The 16061-nt window shown below is 34.9% G+C and overlaps 1 protein-coding gene across 1 annotated transcript; it reads left to right on the top strand.

The window, feature by feature from the left end:
- Positions 1-1204: 1204 nt before the first annotated feature.
- On the top strand, positions 1205-12287 carry LOC117109668. Its single transcript, XM_033252052.1, has 8 exons — positions 1205-1378; positions 4507-4603; positions 4959-5154; positions 6872-6978; positions 7201-7368; positions 7466-7588; positions 10532-10669; positions 11954-12287. Exons 1-8 carry the CDS (start codon positions 1245-1247, stop codon positions 12080-12082), a joined length of 1092 nt encoding a protein of 363 aa, XP_033107943.1. The 5' UTR covers positions 1205-1244; the 3' UTR covers positions 12083-12287.
- Positions 12288-16061: the final 3774 nt, after the last annotated feature.

The raw sequence follows: 16061 nt of genomic DNA on the forward strand, positions 1-16061 counted from the left end.
TAGCAAAGATCTTATAAACACAAGATAGCGTTCTCCGCGATATACGTACGTGTGAAAATTCTGTAATAAGGCATGAATGGCGCCCTCTTGCTAAAAAGGAAACTTTTGACCTTTGACCGCTATGACCATACCTGGGGTATTCAGACACAATATCATCAATCCATGCGTTGATCTATGTAATAAAGGGCTGTCTCTTATACACATCCTTTGGTATAATAGCGCATGAATGACGCCCTCTTGCTAAATTGGAAACTTTTGAACCTTGACCGACGCTTCTATTTGTTACGCGTAAATCGCGGAGAACGCTATCTTGTGTTTATAAGATCTTTGTTAATGAAATAATATTTAGTCAGAGGGCTTATTTATGGTAATAATATGTATACTAAGCCTGAAGGTGGCGCTTTCCTACGGCAGCCATCTTGGATGGTACACATACACAACTCTGCATTGCTCCGCCATCTTGTCAGCACTCTAGTTGTTTAATAGCTCTATGGGAGAACTCTATCTTGTATTTCTAGTATCTTTGATTTCCACTATGACGGCTAGCTAGGCCTTGCCACCTATAGAATTGTTTTGGCTTTCGTTTATCTCAAAGCTCAGGTATTTCGTCTGTAAATTAACTCGACGTATGCTTTGAAGCTTACTTCTGACCCCATGTAATAAGAAGATGATGACAACCTTTGATGAACACTAATATTAAGATTTATTCAACGTTAAATCTCCGAAGTAACAATTCAATCAAGATGGCGTATATCGTACAGTACGACCCAAACTTGCACGCGAGCACATAGCAACAAGTAATAAAAGTGATTAACTATAGAGGGCGCTATATCGTTACAGATGTTAACTCATTAAATATCTTTAATGTTCCCCTTATTAGATTTTTTCGGACTTTTAGTATGTTATTCTGTGTATATTTCTGGAACTGATTCTGCAAAAATTATCTCTGTAGCAATCCACAGATTGACTGGACTAATACTCGTTTTGTGGTGTACCCATGCAGGACGAATATGTAGCTAATTTATATAAAATTGCAGTTGCTACAGTTTTTCATAAATGAGAATAACTTAATTTCGATTGAGAAATACACAAGTGGCCTATCAAATGAGAATTATTATTTGAATTTTTTTTTAAATAATTAAAAGTACAGTAAATAAAACAGCTTGACGAAACTGCACTAAATGCGGTAATTGCGTTCCATCCATTGTGGATATTGGGCTTAAAAAAATTCATTTTGACTTGGCATGATGCCTACTGCTTGGGAAAGAAAAGAAAACACAGTAACCTCCACATTATCTAAAAAATGCACGTGTGTGTGCCTATGGAGGAAGAATGTAGCTACCAATTTAAATAAAATTGCAGTTGCTACAGTTTTTCGGTGAGTTAATCCTGTTGGGCCTAGGCAACCCTAGGCTTGGCTTGGCTTGGCTCTAGCCTAGGTAGGCCTGCCTAGGCCTTGTCTCTAGCTAGGCTAGACTGAGGCCTAGCTATGGAAAATTGTCCAAAACGGCAAAGCTGTAAACTGTTATTATTCGGCTTATCATCGGAAATACAGAAATATACTTATTATTTAAATAGGCCTTTTTCACGAATCGGTAGACATCTTGAAAGTGATGACAAACATTGCGAATCAGCGGTGCGTAACCAACAGAAAAACGATAAGCTTTTGGGCTAATTTTCTGACATCATGTTATTTAAAAAATCATAACTCCATAACGGGGCGTTGTATCCAAAAAAAAATTCCAGAAAAATGTTCTTAAAAGACAAGTCTACACCACTATGTGATTGAAAAAAAAAATTGAAAAATGTTTTTGACCTCTGAAATCAAGATGGAAAAAGAAAAGCCTATCTTAGTAGTGTATTAAAATAGGCCTATACATTACAGTGCAGTAGTACTAGTAATACACTGGACTAGCATTGTTTTAGTTACTATATGAGAGTTTCCTGTGTTTAATAGGCGTATGGTTCCAGTGTTCCACTTTGTAAAGAGTTTAAGTTGGCTAGGCCTATGTATAACCGTTATCAAACAAAGACTGATTCCACCAAACACTTGCTTGGCATGCCTCAGACTAGGCCTTGCTTAAATTCTTCGCTTGGCGAAAAATCTAAGCAAGAAAGGCCTGCTCGGCCTTGCTTAGATTCTACTTTTCGCATATATGAGTCATAAACTTAGCCTAGTTCCTCCGTGTTCATACTGCCCGAACTTCAAAATCCTTACATCCCAAGTTTTGGTCCAAGAAGCTTGAAATAATACCACGCTTTACAATCCGACCAAAATAGGCATATTCATACAATTTAAGAAATGCACAAAACTTTTCGTAGGGCTAGACTTCGTCACTGTTATGGTAAAGATCTAGGCCTAGATCGAGAGAACGAGTTTCCCCTTCATGATTATTACTATTGTGTCAAATTTTTCCAATAATTTTGACGCAGACCTTAAAACAGTACTACGCTATAAAATGCTAGGAGGCCTTATGAATCTTCTTATTTTGTGCTTGTCATGTGAGGTGAGCAGTGGGACTAGCGAAGTACTTGATAAGCAGATGATAGCTAGGCAAAGAGAGTAAGTATATTCTTATAATACTGTCATAAAAAAATAGGCGTAAGGGTTCAACTCAATAACCAGAGTCATATCTTAGGCCTATCAAGCAAGGCATCATCTTCAGGACTTAGGCCAAGGCACATGTAAACACACACTACTGCTCTATTTATATTTATACTTAATTGCAATAAAAAATTGAATATACTGTAAACAAGAGGATTCATACAGGCCTAGCATTTTATATACCGTAGTACTGCATTAAATGGCCCTGCATCTGTAAACAAGAGGATTCATACAGGCCTAGCATTTTATATACCGTAGTACTGCATTAAATGGCCCTGCATCAATGCTAGGCCTGTATGGAAACTTATTCTCGATCTAGGCCTAGATTCTGTACCATGTGAGAGTGACGAAGTCTACGTAAAGTTTTGTGCATTCAAAGTGTATGAATATTTTGGTCGGATAAGATAATCTAGGCATCTTGGACTAAAACTTAAGGATTAAGAACTTCAGACTTGGTAAGACCGTGCTTATGACTGATATATATGCCACCTAGATCGATATGTCACTAGAGCAGGGCCGCCGCCAAAAGAAGAATCCAAGCAAGGCCTAGGCCTGCATGCTTGCTTTCGTAAGCAAAGAATTTAAAAGCAAGGCCTAAAGGGTGATTCCCTAGAGGCATACTGTATGCCAAGAGTTTGGTACAGAAATCAGTCCTTGTTTGATAATGGTTATATATAGGCCTAGCTAAATGAAACTCTTTACTATAAAGCTGACCATACGCCTATTCAACGATGACAGTAAAGTCAAACAGTATTGTACTTTTAATGTTCTAATTTCCCAGTACAGTACATCGTTCTCCTTCCACCGCTCATTGCGGGTGATATGCAATGCCAGCAATACCAGTCTTCAAAAAATGACGTCACGCACATTCTGGCAACTTCATTGGGTGATGGTGATGTAATGCTATTTACCGTACCTTTAGCAAAACGAAGTAGAAATACGGTACCGTATCTCTAGCCACAGCATAAGTTATAAATACAAGAATATTAATTAATGTCCATTAGATTAGAATCTATTTAAATAGGGCCTAGGCCTAACTGATATTTAAGATAAGTTATTAAATGAATAAAAATATAAATACAATTATAGAATAATCCTTATGTTAATAAATATGCCATAGTTTTAGCCTCGGTGTACGTATTGCCAAATTACAATACGGACAATAGTTCTTCACATATTTGTTTATGATCTGGTTTATTGCTGTTTGACAAGAAACACAGTAGGGCCTAGGCTAGTAGGCCGCTCTACAGTAGTCTTAGGTAATTAAACTTTTGAATGCAAATGCAATTCGCATATTTTAAATCGTTTGTTTATTATTTATATTTCAAACAATCATCCAACAGAAACACTTTGTTGCCACTTACAGGCAAAAATTGCAAAATAAACATCAAAATATATAATCATAAGATTTACATTTTTCTTTTTTACTTTTGAAAAGATTATTATAAAAATTATTATTATTGTCATTATTAGGCATTACAATATATAGCTGCAGCTTGGTTTTAAATGCACAATAACCGTAAAATGCAAAGAAAATCCCTATGTTCTGTTTTACAGACAGACATACAGTACTTTCCAACACTCAATCATCTGAATTTTGTCAAGTTTACACTATCAAATTTTCAGGAAAAAATTATAATTTGTGGCATTTTGGTACCAATAATTAGGCATTTCTGTTACAATTTTCCCTTTGTGCACAGACTTCATCAACAATGTTGACATACAATATCTTTCCAAGTGTTACTGACACCTCAAATGATCTTAATGCATGCATGAAAAAACTTTCAATTTTCTACATTTGTGGGGTGGGGGGAGGAGGAACAACTTTAATCTTCCAGATTTTGAGTTCCAGATGTTGGAACATCTGATGTCTTGTAATTAACATTCTGTCTCTGCTCCAGACACAAGCACCCAAGTTTGATAATTGGTTGTGACGATGGTGTACTCAGAATCTACACTCTTCCAACTGATGGCGACAAAGATCAAGACACTCTACAGGTGTGTAAAGGAATACTTGTTCAGTGGCGGCATCAGAATTACCCCTACAGGTTGTCTATCATTCTACAATAGATAGTTCGCATTCACCACAGCCTGTCATGGTTGGGACCAATGTAAAAAACATTAGGGTACATATCAAAATGGCCTCTCAGGCTAGTGGTCTCTGCCTTAGAAAATGATTCAACTAAGTTTTCACTAACAGACAGGGCCCCCACCCCCAACCTCCGCTGGCGCTACCCCTGGAATTGTTTGCTTCCTCAGCACGTTGATCCCTTCTACCAGCCACAGACAGAATTTAATTATATTACCTCTTCTGGCACTAATGAGTCTTTATCATTTGTTTATTATCTTACAGATGAAGCTAAGTCTTGAAACTAAAGGCGGCCCCATTCAGACCCTGATGGCTTATGATGTCTCAAAACTTGGTTCCACTGACTTGATCACAGCAGACTCACGAGGGATGGTCACAATATTTTGTAACGGGCAGATCTCTGCCAGAAAAAGTCTTTCAAAGGATTCTGTTAATTGTTTGCAAATTGATGATGATGCCAGTGAGTGTTCAATTCAATTTATTGTTCCACATTTTGCAGTATCCAATCTGAATTTGTATTATTATGTTGCAATATAAGCTACAGTAGGTATTAAATAGGTAAAAACACATTACAAACTAGAGGGCACTCTGAGAGTGCATAACTCCCTGCCTAAATCATAATTCTCGGTATAGATTTCCCACGCATATTCTCTGCATTGTATTCAGTAAACTGCTCGTAACTAAATGGCTTGACCGGTAATAATAAGTTGTGTTTATTACGAACAATGAAATTATAAACAATGAAAAAACAAATATACATCATAGGATTCGAACCTGCAGTGTAGTTTGCTATCCACTACACGAAACTGTTTTAACATGTTTTTCTGTGAAATTAATGACCATATTTTTTTTACACTTAAGCCCTGTAAGCACACAAACATACGGCAGACAGTTAAAAAAGAAATAGTTTTTTGTTCATTGTGTCCTTGACCATTGACCCTGACCATTAAAAATTTAGTCATTTTCAGATATATGGTCATTGAATATTGTGGCCGAATTTGACAGGTTTCAGTTGAAAACTGCACTGTAGGCTATTATATAAAGAAGTTTCGTTGATTGTGGCCTTGATCTTTGACCCTGACCCTTTAAAATTTAATCACTTAATCACCTTTCCATTGTTAGTCATGGAACATTGTGGCCAAGTTTGACGAGTTTCGGAAAAAACTGTGGCCTATAGGGTGCTCACAGACAAGCACACAAACGGGCGAAAATATAACCTCCTTGGCGGAGGTAAAATCAAGCATTTTTATTAAGGCACAATACAAACAAACTTACATCAGAAATCATACTTAATGTAGAGACAAATAAGTGCACATGATTTATCAATATCACTAAATGAAAACAATTACAGAAATTTCCAATCTCATGAGAGGATTGTTTTGATAAATATAGAGAAAAATATTAGCTGATAATTTGGATTTTTTCTTTAGAATAAGGCTTTTGGTAAGAAAAGTTTTATTGCACTTTCATCAAATTTCTCCATGCTGTCTATGATAAATATAAAAAAATAACATATATGGAATGACACTTTTGTAACAGTGGCATGCAATCACATGGGTAGTGCATTCTTAAAGTAAAAGACATAAGATATCAAATGCAAAATTAACAACAAAATAAATAGTTACCAATAAATAATTCTTGCAAGACACCATGTTGACAACCCGCAATACACAGGCTGTGTGTGATGGCCAAAAATGCAGCATTACCCTCAAGGAAATAATGGAATCGCCCATTATATTCATTCACATTATTTTTTTTGAGTGCTGCAGCATACCTTCAAGAAAATAATGGAATTCTCCATTATATTCAGGCACATTATTTTCTTGAAGAGGGGCTATTCCAATATTTTCTTTTATGTTTGGGAATAAAAAATTAAGCTTACATCACCTTGACCTTGTACTTTAATCTTTTCTTCTGAAAATTGAATGGTGTTTTTGCGTAACTTGCTAACAGACAGAGGTCAGCACGCCAGACTGACAGCGGTGAATACATTTAACCTCCTTTGGCAAAGGTAATAAAATTAAATAACACAAGCAGCTCTTTCCAACAACAATAAAGTAGCCCGATTATGCATTTATAGCTTTAATGTATTTTCTATATTATTTAATATAGGGAAGGGGTAATGTTGTGTGTGTATCTTTATTGAGAATAATAATTATTTTGTTTTAATTTCTTAGCTGGAAATTTTACCATCATAGCAAGTGATGGTGCTGGTGTCATCCATGGATTTATGCCATACAGTCATCTATGGATGATAAGGCTTGCAGATATGCCCATTCAAAAGGTTTATATCATCCTCATTAACAATAATTCTTCCTCCTTTTCACCACCTTATTATTTTTGCATCATCATTCATGGTTATCATCATTATATTCATTATCACCTTCAATATACATTCTTCTTCAGAATATTTGAATCATTATTAAACAAGGTGCTACCCATTATTATAAAAAAAAAGGTGCTACCCATTATTATTAAAAAGTAATTGAAGTCTTTGTTTTTACAGAATATCCCGCAGTTACCTCGAATAAAGTGTCTCCTAGCAACAAGTCTTATTGGGGCATCAGGTCAAGAGTCAAATTATGTAATTGCATCAGATGATTGTAAGAATCTTCACTTTCTGCAGCAAGGCACTGTGGTTGTAACACTTACCTGCCAGTCAATCATTACAGCTGTAAGCTATTTATATTCTGTTTTATGTAAGTGTTTCATATGAAAATAATTCACACCTTGTAAATCTGTTTTATCTATTGTTCTGAATTTGTTTTCAGATGTGCAAAGGATATTTTGTTCCAAGTGATGAATTGGAATTGACTGCCACTTGTCCTGAAACGCCCTCACAGGTTGCTCTGGGTGCTGAGGATGGTTCAGTGTATATAATGTGTAATTTCCAGGTACAGTACCATAGGTTGTTAAGGATTGTAAAGCCCCATTCCTGGCAAAATTTCAGTTGTTAAGAAAAGTGTGATTTTTATATGTTATAAAGATAATTATAATACCAAATTGCTAGTTTAACTGAATTTAGACATTCCTAAACATGAACAAAATGTAAAAGTAAGACTGAAATTTGATTATTTTTTTTTTGTGTTCCACACAAAAAATAAAAATCAATGAATTTTGATGTTTGTCTGTGAAGAAATATAGTAGGCACCAAAAACAGTAACTCATCAACACTGCTGCTAGGCTAGGCCTAGCCTTACCTCGATGTAGATTCTGTTATCAGTCATAAAAAACGGCCAGCATGATTTTTTCCGTTGGTAGTATTGACACTTGTGAAATATAATATTTCATTGAAATTATTTCAAATTTGTTAAAAAAATAAATTCTGACCGAGATTTTGCCAATTAAACAAACATATCTCCCGCCTATTCGATTGACCGCAGTGTGCGAGATGCGAAGTACACTAACTAATCTCATTAGAGAGGGCACATTTTATTGACTTTTTAAAGTATACACAAAAGCGAGAACATTCCAGCGGATGCGATCTACAACCTCTGATAGTAACAAAGAAGTTGTTGAGAAAATGGTAATCTCCTGTGAGAAGTAGTCTCTATTTTTTATTTTTTTTTTATCCTTTTGTGTAAAACTTAAATTTATGCCAATATTTTTCCATGGTTTATAATAATTAGAGTAATGCATGCTGTTTTTTTTAAAAAAAAGTGCTTTTTAGTGAAATTTTTCCGGGAATGGGGCTTTAAGTGAAAGTATTGAAGCTGAAAATGCCAAACTTTAATTTTCTTTTAATATTTTTATGGTGTTTATTCATGTTATAGCATAACTGATTGAGGATTTATAAAAGTGATATTCAAAATCCATGACCTTTAACGGCTGTGAATAACTACCTTATTGTCCTATACCCGTACTTCCTTTTGTTGAATAATAGAATATTATTATGCATGCCTTGGACAATGGTCTTTGTGTACTAACAGTGTACCTTGATCTGTCAGCGGCATTTGATACCATTGAGCATAGTATCCTCATCCGTAGGCTTGAAGAAATTGGTATTTCGGGCATGGCATTAGCCTGGTTCCGGTCATATTTATCACCTCAGTTTCAGTTCCTGAATATCTAACCTGTGGCGTGCCTCAAGGTTCCATTTTAGGGCCCATTCTTTTCTTATTATAACATATGCATCGATCAAGCGAATTCAACTTCAATTAAATACTGCCGCACGTCTCGTCAAACAAATACCGAAAACTCAACACATCACCGCTACATTGAAAATACTTCACTGGCTTCCAGTAAGGCAGCGCATTACATTTAAGATCCTTGTTCACACCTTTAAATGCCTTCACAACTTATCGCCTACGTACCTGACCGATCTTATCCATCTCCAGTCATCAACATGTTATCAAAGTCTACGTTCCACCTCATGTCCATACACTTTATCTACCCCTTTAATTCGTTCTAAATATGGAGAGAGGTCCTTTCAAGTTGCTTCTCCCAAGCTATGGAATGCACTCCCTATTGAGATCCGACAGTCTCCTTCTCTATCCATTTTTAAGGAGAGACTCAAGACCTACTTTTTTCAAACTTTTTAAATTTTCCATTTTTGTTGTTTTACCTTTGTTGTTTTACTTCCATCGTTTAGTTTTTCTAGGATAGGCTAGTCTAGACGCCAACATCACTTGAGCATCTGTGAGTTATGATCCTGCAAACCACTGCTTGCCTGTGGTCTCAAATTGCAGGAAAACGGTGTGGTGATGTTGGTTCCCCTGCAATAGTCTGTTTTCTCATGCTTTTTTTTTATTCTTAGGTCGCTTGGTTAGACTTCAGGATTTAGTTTTTGGTTTGTTTTCTTTTGTGTAACTTAAGCGCATAGAGACCATGTAGTATGCGCTTTACAAGTCCCAAACCATTACCATTGTAATAAATATAAAGGCTGCCACCTAGTGATGTTATTATGTCTTGTGTAAATCAGGGCTCCAGTGTTTACTCATGTTCTTTAGATGCTGAAGGAACATTTGACGCAATTCCCCATGTCGTAATAATTCAAAAACTTAATTCAGCAATTAAATCTGATTGGTGGCACTGTATGTATGAATAGTACACAAATATAAATGTTGCTGTAAAATGGAATAGTATGACTAGTAGAAGTATTGCAATCAACAAAGGTACTAGACAAGGAGGACTGTCATCTCTTTTTATATTTAACTTGTTCTATAACGATCTAGTAAACGGTTTAAATGAACTAAATTGTGGTATTGTGATTGCCAACTATTGCCAACTGTAAGTGGCAATCACAACTCCTACATCGGAGTCACACTAAACTGCAACCTGAAGGTAAATTCTCTCATGGACACGAGAATTTGTAAATCACAGAAAGAACACTGTATATACTTGTATATAGTTGTCAATGTAGATGTGTATAAGAGACAGCCATTATATTCAGGCACATTATTTTCTTGAAGAGGGGCTATTCCAATATTTTCTTTTATGTTTGGGAATAAAAAATTAAGCTTACATCACCTTGACCTTGTACTTTAATCTTTTCTTCTGAAAATTGAATGGTGTTTTTGCGTAACTTGCTGAATATCTGATGTACATGTTTATGCATCGTTTGTAATACTTATGCTTATTACACAATTTAAGGAATGAAACGCTCCTGTTCTCGTTGAAAAACTCCTTAGTGAGTGTAATGTCAGTTTGTTATGCCGTATGTAATTTGTTTTTAATGTAATTTTATTGTTTCGATTGTCTATGTTTCTCCTTATACTGGAGGTTTTATGAATAAATTGATATTGAAATATTACTGCTACATAAAGTATGTTCTTATTGGTATCATCATTATTGCTATTATTTTAATCATTCTTCATTTTGTGTTAATTCTTTGATAGATATATTTTGATGAGTACACAAATGTGAAGTTACCAATAAAACAACTTGCAGCATTGCCAGGGAATAACAGCAGTGAAGTACAAAATTTAGTTTGCACAGGAAACTTTAATCACCTAGTGATCTACCATGCTAAGAAGGCAAGTCATAAATCAGGTCATTCTACATTCACTTCATTGTGTCAGCAGCACTAATAATAATAATACTATATTAATTTCCTCAAATACAGTAGCATAACATCTATGAATTCTCACTGTCTAAAAAAAGGCACCAGATGTTAAGGGGCTCCTTGATATTCATCAGCATTTATTTTGACTTGCCCACATCCACCGAGCAGGGCATTTGAAGGAGCAGACCATGGGGAAACCCAAAACAAAAACAAAAACAAAAACGCCAAAGCAGCGCATTGCCCTGTACCCCACTGGGCTCTACCCATACCCAGCCCATAGGGTAGTAGGGCCCAAAGTAGCCTTAGCCAGGGGCTCCATGCCTGCTTGTTAAATCACTGATTATTCATATGCATTGATATTGGATTGGATTGGATTTATTTGGTGTAAACACCAAGGATAGCCCACGAAAGCCTAGAAGAAAACTTATTTCCAGTGGGGTCCTTCTGGTGGTGATTCTGAAAAGTGTACTGCGTCTTCAACTTGCACATGGGCAAACAGCTTAAACATCTCATCAGTGCGCAGCCTCCAGCTGAAATACAAGGAGAGGCAGCGATGGGAATTGAACCAGAGACCTGGAGATTTCCATTGTTCAGCGCACACACAGTGGCTATCACCAGATTAGCCGACTGAGCTAAGCTGTTCTCTCTAGATATTATAATATAACAATAATTTATTATGCAAATTTCGGTGAACCCATAATATACAACAATAAAATTTTACCTGTCTGGGATTACTATGACCGCTAAATTTCATGATCAGAGAGGCTCAGATAAATAAACATTTATAGTTTTATAATACTTTTTTTCATAAAACATGACTCCATATGCCTATAGACAAAAATATTAATTAATCAATGGGTTTATAAAGTGCATAATACAGCAGTCTCTATGCGCCAATTAAATAAGTATAAAGATCTAACAAGACAGTCAGTGCATTAGCTCTTTCCATTTAAAAAAAATTCAAATAAATCCTTCAATCAATATCTTTACATAATATATAATTAGTTTTCATTACATTTCCAGGACCATTTGCAAAACAGTGCATAAAACTGTAATACTAAATTGCATTATGCTACTGAAATGTATTTCTGGTAAAATATGTTATAAATAAATTTCCGATATAAAAAAGAAATCTAATTATTTACCCTACTTACCCATTCATTATAATCATCATGATTTAACATCTTCGGTTCATTATTAGTGTTGTTAAATTTTAAAAATCAAACCCGTCTTTGTTTCTAATCTTCTATTTCAGTTGGTTGCAAAGTATGAAACATCTGATTGGGTTTGTTCATTGACTGTAGCTGCCCAGAACCAAGATGGCAGCCATCAGGTCATTGTAGGATGTTGCAACAATGTAGTAGAAGCCATTAAGATAAGCTGAGATCAAAGATGGCAGCTACTGTATCTGGTAATTGTACGATGAATATTGCCACATTCCATGAAATTTAAAACAATAAAATATTGTAAGCCGAGAACCAAGATGGTAGCCTTCTGGTTGCAGCAATGTAGTGGAAGCCATTAAAATATGTTAAGATCAAATATGGCAGCTATGAGGTGATTGTAGGATGGCTGGAGGTTGCAACTATTGGTGTTGAAAAACTATTGTGAAAGATATTACAATAAAGCTGAGAGCCAAAATGGCAGCCATTAGGTAATTGTAAGGTATTGCTACCAGTACAAGTAGGTAAAATCATTAAAGTAAGCTGACAACCAAGGTGGCAGCTACCAGGTGTTTGTAAAGCTTTGTCTACACTATCAAATTGTATGTGACAAAAAAATGTGATGTGCCTATATATGGGTACGATGACATCATATCAGATATCAAATTGTACCAAAAAAAGTTGTTCAACTCTATGTTCCATCAAATTTTATGTGACGCATTTTTTTGAAAGTGTAGACAAAGCTTAAAATGTTGTTCCAACAATGCTGTGAAAGACAAAAGCTGTAACTAATTGTGACAGCCAGTAGGTCTAACATCAGGTCAATATAGCTTTGTGTGAGTGGTATTAAGAACCTGCATTTTCAATACTGGTTAAAATTGAATTTTAGGTGAAAACATGATGTTGTTGCCATAGTAAATTTTCTCTCATTAATAAGATGAAAGTGAAGAAAAGCCATTAATAACAATACTTAAGCAAAAAGTTCCAAATTGCTTCCTACAGACTGGGTTCCAATCCCTAAAGTTTGTCTTAATCAGTGAAAAATAGATTTTGGCACCAATGGCGTTCTAAGCTATACTTCTTTCCATTCAAGATTCAACAACATAACAAGTTTCTCGACATAAACAGACGCTGGTGGCGCTCTTCGAAATTATCTAACACTAGGAAAAATCAATTAATTAGAGACTTAAGCACGACAGGTCTATGCTTCCTGCAGCAGAAAATGTCTAAATTACTTTAGTGTGTTTTACTGGAATTTGAAAGTGCTGTGAAAGCAATGTGTACCTTGATGGATGTAAATAAAAGCATTGAAAAAATTGCAGAATGAAATAGTGGAGTACTTTTAAAGATGTAGTGTTATAGAATCTGGAAATATAAAAAAAAATTAATTTGTAACATTTCAAAAAGTGAAATAACAATGAGTCACAGGGCCTTGGGAAAGTATTGCAGGCCCTATGCATGTTAGTAATCGATTCTGTACAAATTAGAAAAAAAATATCATATTTTACAACAGAGTATCAACTTGGGATAACTAAAATATAAGATGGAAAAAAAGACCAACCAATTTTATACTTAATTTATTCCCATTTAATCCTATCCATAATGATGTTATTAACCAGAGTGATTTTTTATTCTTCATTTTAACCGATGCAACTAACAGTTTGAAAGGAACAAACAAACATTTTTAAAGTTTATGATTATGTTCTGTGAATTTACCCATGGAGATCTAAAATGACCGAATTGACAGGAAATTTCCCCCTACCAAAATATGAGTTGATCATTTCGGATCTCAATGGATCAATACAAAAACATAACCATAAACCTTAAACATGTTTGTGCGAGATTTTTCTTCATTTGAAATGTTAGTTAAGTAAGTTAAAAAAGATAAACAATTACTGCGGTTAAAACTTAATAAAACGATTGGGGATAGCAGTGGTGGATTAATTCAAATGGGGAGGGAACCAACCCAACCTGGGCTCCATAAATTTGTCAAAAGTTTTTACAATGGAGAAAAAAATATTGTCAAATTGTAAGTCTGAGAGTGCATAGGTGGCATAATTGAGGTGGCATAATCATAAATGTTCTTACCTCAGTCAACCCCAACCATGGTGGGGCTGAAGTGGCCTAGACCCGATATCTTTGAAAGTCTCTCCCTGGCCCACATTTTTTTTCCAAATTACTGGATCCATTGCTGGACAGGATCACATTTAGGCATGTAATGTATTCACTTTCAAATCCACACTTGCTTTTTTGCTACACTAGTGTACAGTACAGTACGAATTATAATGAGAATGGTTAAAAACTTGACCACATGGTAATCATTATTACAGTCATAACCACATTCAAATCCACACTTGCTTTTTTGCTACACTAGTGTAAAGTACAGTACTAATTATAATGTTATTTTCGGATGATTATTTTATAGTACTGTACTAGTATCTCGCCATCCACGGTATCATTCTTGCAATCCACTTAAATTTTACAGTTATGGATCGTATATACTGAATATATATTCTTTCTATTAAAAAAAAAAAGGTCTTGCCATATCACACCAAGTATAGCACGTAGACATCTTGATGGAATTGGTTAAGTAACTTCACATGTCTTGCATATAAGGTCGAGGCTTCACATCCATAGAGCAATTAGTATAGTGTATGTTATGGCTATTCCATATGACTGACTGGCCTTTTATATACGATGTTCTATATCTTTACTATATCTTTATCAATTTGACCATTTGAGGTAAAGGCAGAGCAAGTTACATTAATGCATCTGTTGTTTTTAGACCGATTCCATCAACAACGACGTTTGGTTTTGTTTGTACATAAGATGGACATGGTTGGTACAGGACTTCTCGATGCTGATAGTCAGCCCGAAGTTGCGTGCACCATATTCATCCATCAAATGCTGAAGTGCCTCTTCAGTGTGAGCGAAGAGACCACAGTCGTCTGCAAACCGTAACTCCCTCACAAGTGTGTACCTTCGTTTTTGAAAAGACCACCGTCAGTGCGAAACCTAACAAGTACTCCGTCTGTGTTAGTGCTTCATCTAGCATCGCTGCAAAGAACAATACACACAGAATGGGAGCAATGACGCAAACGTTTCACTCTGGTCGTCACATAAAACTTTTATGACATTTTCCCATCCACACAAACCAGACCCATCATACCATCATGAAGTTGTGATGATAGATACTAGCTGCAATATTATAATTTTCCCTAATAATAATATTAATAATACTGTATAATTATTAATATTATTGTTGCTTAAATATGATAAAATATATTCAAATAAAATTACTGGATTGTTTAAATACTGTAACACTAAAAAAAAATTCTAAACATTTTAGGTTGGTTCTAATACCAATTCAATAGTCACTAGCTGCAAATTTATAGATTTTTAATTTATTAAGAATGGTTGTCCATAAAAATCAAAGATTTGGTGGCAGATGTCAAAAAATGGATTTCTCTCAAATTTTTACCATTAATAGATACTTGGGTAAAAGCATATCTATGACACTTGTTTAATTTTTAGCCTTCGTTGTCATGGCAACGACCCATTTTCAAAATTTTACCGTTTTTCTCAATTTTGGACATTTTCAGAAGAGAAAAGACACTGACTTTCAGCTTATATAAGGACTATCTGTATCTTCCAAAGTGGTGCATACATATCCACCATCTTCCATATTCTGATAGTCAATAGTTGTCCAAATAATAATCAAGAAAAAAAGTTGTGGGTAATTTACACACGTGGATGCGGTATTGCTAGAAAAAACGTCATTTTTTGAATAAAAATATATCACTTTTTTACTGAATGGATAACACTATAAATCAATGTAGCTTTATTTCAAAATAATGTTACTATAGTTATATAAATTGTCTAACAACATGTTAAGAAATGTGTTGCCAGGCTCATTTCAAGTAATTTAAAACTTAATTTTGTACTGTATTGCCAGAAAACAGCATTGTTTTTATTGAAAATTAACATAATTATACATCTTTTTACTGAACAGTTAACGCTATAAAATATAATCCAATTCATTAACCATAACAAATATAGTTACCTGACTAGTTTAACAACATGCTAAGGAATGAGTTGTAAGGTTTATTAATATGCATTACTGTATTGCTAGAAAAAACAGCATTTTTTCATTAAAAAATATTGTAAATATTCATTTTTTTAGTGTACGGAAAATGCTAT

The sequence above is a fragment of the Anneissia japonica genome, unplaced genomic scaffold, assembly GCF_011630105.1.
Source record: "Anneissia japonica isolate Jap-2015-1 unplaced genomic scaffold, ASM1163010v1 scaffold288038_len354873_cov157, whole genome shotgun sequence".
In the NCBI taxonomy this organism is placed as follows: Eukaryota; Metazoa; Echinodermata; class Crinoidea; order Comatulida; family Comatulidae; genus Anneissia; species Anneissia japonica.